This window comes from Apteryx rowi, unplaced genomic scaffold (genome assembly GCF_003343035.1).
Source record: "Apteryx rowi isolate R43461 unplaced genomic scaffold, aptRow1 scaffold_21, whole genome shotgun sequence".
NCBI classification, from domain to species: Eukaryota; Metazoa; Chordata; class Aves; order Apterygiformes; family Apterygidae; genus Apteryx; species Apteryx rowi.
The window spans coordinates 1,657,701-1,663,271 of NW_020448419.1; the positions used below are offsets into that span (position 1 = coordinate 1,657,701).

General features: G+C 47.4%; 1 protein-coding gene across 3 annotated transcripts in view; it reads right to left on the reverse strand.

Moving 5' to 3' along the window:
- Positions 1-1,862: 1,862 nt before the first annotated feature.
- BCL11A (B cell CLL/lymphoma 11A) overlaps positions 1,863-5,571 on the reverse strand; it is a 78,583-nt gene continuing 74,874 nt past the window's right edge. For 2 of the 3 annotated variants that reach the window (XM_026064140.1, XM_026064139.1), the window contains exon 4: positions 1,863-2,434. In XM_026064140.1, the coding sequence (XP_025919925.1) occupies positions 2,333-2,434 (102 nt within the window). In that variant the 3' untranslated portion in view covers positions 1,863-2,332. The remainder of the gene's footprint in view (positions 2,435-5,571) is intronic. The other variant, XM_026064138.1, reaches the window with a different exon arrangement.

A 5,571-nucleotide genomic window follows, 5' to 3' on the forward strand; every position in this document is an offset into this window, starting at 1 on the left:
CTTTGCAATTGATAAAATGAGCCCCATTATAGCCGCAGTCTGACACAGCTGTCTGGCATGGAGATCTCCTGGAGCAGGAGTGGAGGATGCCGGCAGCTAATGGGAGCTGTTAACTCCTTACCCCATGGTGTGTTTGCAATCAATAGGATGCTTAATGTAACAGGATTCACAGTTTCAGGACTCAGAAAAACCCACACAGAGGTGGAATATGAAGAACCTTTTAAAAAGTTCTCCTAAAGCAAAAGACAGGGAGGGTCTCTGCTGCCTTCCTGGGTGGGGAGTCTGTAGGAGTTAGGATGCCTGGCTTGTCTCCCGGACCGAAGTAGGCACAGAGGGGCCTCTTTGGGGCTGCTGCTCTGCAGGTCCCTTCCTCGTATCTCTGGCCTGACCCAGGGACAGCACCAGACCTGAGCCTGAGTGGAGTGGGGAGCAGAGGCCTGATCTAGGATGTGTTCGGGACAGGCCTGCACCGTACTAGTGGTGGGGGTCTTTTACCCACAACACAGAGGCACCTGCAGCGCTTAACCAAGTGCGGGGTGGCCTGGCCACCCTCCTGGGTTCCAGCGAGAACCATAAGAGAGTGGCTAGCAGGGATTACTGGGTGTCAAAGCCCTAATCACCACGGTAGACGTAATAGCTCTCTTTGGGTCAATCCTCATCTATGCACCAAGTCCCCAGGCGGTCGGCTGCCTCCTGGCTTGTGCAGAGTTGCTTCTACCTCCTGACTGCTCATCTCAGCCCCCTGGCAAAGTTTTAAGTTACAAAAGTGACCGTGCTTGTGCTATGCCCCGAACAGAATGAGAATTGCAGTCTTCTTCTAAAAAAAAGAACAACCACCACCTATAAAAAAGGCAACGTCATTTTTATCTATGGCCGTTTCATGAGTAAAGAATCACCCTGGCCAGGTGTCTCATTCAGATTTTTAAAAAAGACATAAATAAAAAAAGGAAGTCATAATTAAGTTAATACATACAAATAAATAACTCAGGTCCCTGACCTGAAAGTCTTCTATGTCCCATTGCAACCTGGTATGGATGTCCTGGCAGTTTTACGTGACAGTGCAATGACTCCACTCGCTATGCACTTATTTTGTTTAACCAAATAAGGTCCATTCCTGCTATCCGGCACAGTCATTAGTAGCTACAGCCTATAAATCCCATCCCAGACAGCACAAAAGCATGTACTTAACCCATCTTCTGTTCAGCAAAGCACTTGGGCCCTAAACCAGCAAAATCCTTGGGCATGTGCTTAGCTCTAAGCAGGGAACAAGTCTCACTGGCAAGCATAAAAGCTATGCAAGTGCTTAAGTGCTCTGTGAAAGACCATCGGATGTAAACATGTGCTTCACAACAGGGAGACCAACTCTGATCCTGCCACAGGATGGGGGAAGGGGTCACTCCTCCTGGCACTGACAACATCTCTACGGCAAAGCCATCGTCCCTCCTGAAAGCTGCTGGTCGGTTTTGGTCTTGTTTTAGCAAACAATGACAAATTAAGGAACGTTATAGATCCCACCAACCCCAAAAGTACATATTTGAACAGCAGAAACGTAATACAACAGTCGGCATTAGTCAATAGGATGCAGGTGCCGATGGAGAGCTAGGAGACTCCCCGTCAGCACGAATGAACACCAACACTAGTCCTACGCTGCTTGGGGTACCACAGCCACAAATAACCCCGCCGCCGGGTCTAGCTCTCTAGGAAACGTCTGCAGATGTGCAGCCCCTCATGTGGCTATGAGCTCTGGCTTTTTCTTTTTAAACTCGGTACTTCATTTTCTGCAGATGATATGGTAATACAAAGTCATACCAGCTGCCTGGCCCTTGTTAGCATTAAAAATTAAAGAAAGAGCAAACAAAACCTAAAGCTCCAACATTTATTATGTCAATTTCCCACCCACCACAGACCTACACTGTGTTTTGTTTTATTTTTAATTTGTAACATTAGATGCACCTTCTAAGAAATGGCATGTAATGGAGATAAACAACAGGCTGGGTTCTCCACACGGCGTCAGCACGTGAGCACGACAGTCTTTTCCAAAGGGAAAGGAGCCAGTCAAAGCCATTGATAAGCCCTTGACAGTGGGTGGGTGCTTTTGCTTTTTGTTTTGTTTTGTTTTTTAAAAAAAAAGAAGAAACAAACAAAAAAAAACCCGAAGAAGTGTTGTACTGTATTACAAAATATAAATACGATAGTCTTGCAGGCGGAAGGAGCCTGGAGAATGCTGCCTTCAGATGGTGACTTCTCAAGCTAGTGTCAGAAAGCGCGTCGAGCTAGCAGGAAAACAGGCCACCTTGGGATGCCACGACCACGACCGCCGCTGCCCCGAGCTTCACGTCCGCTCAGAATTTAAGTGCTCTCGAACTTCCATCCGAAAACTGCCAGACGTCCGGGGTTCCCTGGGCACTGCGCCAGCCGGGGGGGTACGCCGCACCTACAGAGAGCATGGGGACAGAGGAGAAAACAGCTGTGACACGGCCCACAATGCGAGTTACGCTTTTTTTTTTTGCTTTTTCTTTTCTTTTTTGGTCTGCTTTTTTTAACAAATATGACATTTAACTGTCACACAGGGCTATCACCCGATGGACCCCCCCCACCCCACCCCCCGGCCTCCCCCGGCCTCCTCTTAGGCCGCACTCTGCCCACGCTGCCGAGCCCTAAGTCGCTGCTCGCGAGGGAACGCTTCCAGCACGGCTGAGCGCCGCGCGGCAAACACGGAGCCTCCGCTCGGTGAGGCCGAACGCCCGGGCTTCGCTGAGAGAGCCCGCCTTGGCCAGCAGCGGCGGTTTCTGCGGGAATTGCTTCCCGAATACTTAGGAGTGTGGCTGAAGGGCTACGTGCGAGCTGCCGGCGGGGTTGAACAAGCAGCTCCCGGGCCAGATCTTCACTCGGGGTAAACCGGAGCAGCGCCTCCCAAGTCAGGAGCCGGCGCCCGATTTACCCCTGGGCAGGGTTTACTGCTGCTTATTTCCAACTCCGACACATTTCAGACCAGCATTAAACACGGCTGAGGCTTTTCCGGGGAGCCAAGAGTGACGTAGCTACCTAGGACGCGAGCCTTAACAGCGCAACGCGGTTTCACATTGCAAGCCCCGCCGGAGGGCAGCGAGCCCCCCGCTCCGAAGCCACTTGGGAGTCACAGCCTCAGGTCCCTGCCTCGCCCTGCCCGGGCCTCCGGCTCCCTCCGGCCCCGTCGAAAATAGCCGCCGGACTGCATGCGTCTGGCTCTGAGAAACAGTGGTGCTCTGGCGAATCCAGCAAAGAGCCCGCCGGGCAATATTACTCTCCTAGTCAATAATATAATTTTCCCACACATTCACTGAAAATGGTTTTCAACCTTTATAGGAGAAAAAAAAAAATGGAATGAGAGAGAACTAAAATAACAGCTGGTATCTTTTTTCTTTTTGTACAAACTCTGTGCTTAGATAAACCCTGAAACTGTATCTCATCAGATATGCCAAAGCCTCCTGAATGTCAAGCAAAGACATGGTATCACTTATTCCTGTGTTTATCTCCACTCTTGGAAACATAATAAATATGAAACATCTGTAGCCTAAATTCTTGATATTGTTTCAGTGTCTTCATTATATAAATCATTCAATTTGGAGGATATTAAATACTAACAGCAAAGGGGTCTGTGCCATAAAAATGTGTTCCTCCTCTGAAGTTGATGGGTTTTGAAATTTTAACAATAGAGATACTATTACCCAAATATTGTTCTTATTTATAGAGACATCTTTTCACAAAGAGATAAATATAAAAGTTTCTTGGGACAGTAGGTCATGCTTGTAGGGAATGTTACGGCAGCTTAAGAGCACATTATGGGGGCCGTATAAATCTGCTCCTGAACTCCAACAAACTTGAGCAGGCCTCAATGGTTTGTGGTTTTATAACACCATTAATTCATCACATGGTTAGAAAATGTCACATTTGCTATTACGATTTTTGCTTTAGTGTTCTGGCTACAACATGTTGCCATTTGAAAGTTATGTTCTTGTTGACTAGTTTTTGAAGCTCCGGTTACTTAGACAACATCGTACGTGTCTCTTAAAGGAGGGCTCCTTCGAATCACAGTGCAAGCACTGGATGTGTAATCGCCCAGCGAAGTAATGCCCAACAGACCTATCTAGCTTTCTGAAATGTAAATATAAATGCAATGCATTACTGCACAATTAAAAAAAAAAAAATCTTTGTATGCTTCTCACTTTTTAGTATTTTAGTGGTGTGTGTAGCACAGATCTGCCTGGACAGATGTCTACATAAAGACACAAAAGTATTTCTATGTAAAACACAGTATAAAGAAACATACTGAAAATACGATTGCCATACCCCACAGCTACGTATTATAGTGCAAGTTTAAAAGACAGAATCGCTATGCTTCCTTCACAGACAGAACCGTTAAAGTAAGTCCTGTGTATAAAATCTCTACTGCAGTACTAACAACCAGTATAAAAACAGTAAGAGAGAGCGAGATTGAACTCTTTATGGTCATTTAATGGCAACGGATCAAAAGTCATGTTGTTAAGGCAGCTGCAGAGCGCTTTGAGTATTCCTGTCTGGTACCGGTACCTCGAGTTTAGACACAAGACTACAGCGCTGAGACGGAAAGGTCGCAACACAGCGCCGTTTCGTGCACGGTTATTTCTCCTGTCCCACGCAACGCGTGCATCTTCTGCAGCCCCTGCACCAGCAAAACCCCTGCCCTGAGCGCGCGCTCCGCCCGGGGCCGGCTCGGCTCGGCTCGGCTCGGCTCTGCCGCACGCCGGGATCCGCGCGGTGCCTCCTTTAAGCACCCGATTAGCCTTATTAAAGCCGCCGGGACGACGACTCCCGCACCTACAGTGAAGCACGTGCTTAAGCACCTGGCTGCACCGGAGAGGCGGCGAGCGAGCGGCTCAAGGCCAGGCAACAGCTCGCTTGCTATCCTCTTCCAGCCATTCTGCATACTTGTCCAGATAGCCTGCACACTAACACCTTCCTTCCTCCTGTCCTGGGATCAAAACAGAGCTTTATTTTTCTCTCCCTTAGAAAAGGAATACCTGTTTATATATATATAAATATATATATATGTATATATATACACACACACACATATATGTGTGTGTGTGTGTGTGTGTATACATATATAAATAAATAAAATATACAATCTTTCCCTTTTTTTTAAATCCAAAACTTCCCCCTCAAGAAGGCGCCGGGCAAAATACAGGCAACACATGATGCCATCACAAGAAGACGACATAACAACTGTAAGGTTTTACAGAAATTAAAAAGAAGGAAAAAAAAAAGTATTAATTCCATTACACTAGGCACAGCAAGAGACAGTATCACAGAGGTATGTGTTTTAATAAAGTAAATAGATGCTGCAACATGCAGTATTTGTAAAACTGACAACACATACAGATCTCTAAGGGGGGGGGGGGGGCACCTGAACTGGAGTCCGGATTTAAAAGACAATGCACATATAACGTCCCATAAACCTGCGACTCGTACCAAAACGCAACGGCAGAGGAGCGCCCGCCCCTGACTTGTTTTCCAGCCGTAAAGCATGCGGAGGTCCCTGGAGCCCTAGGG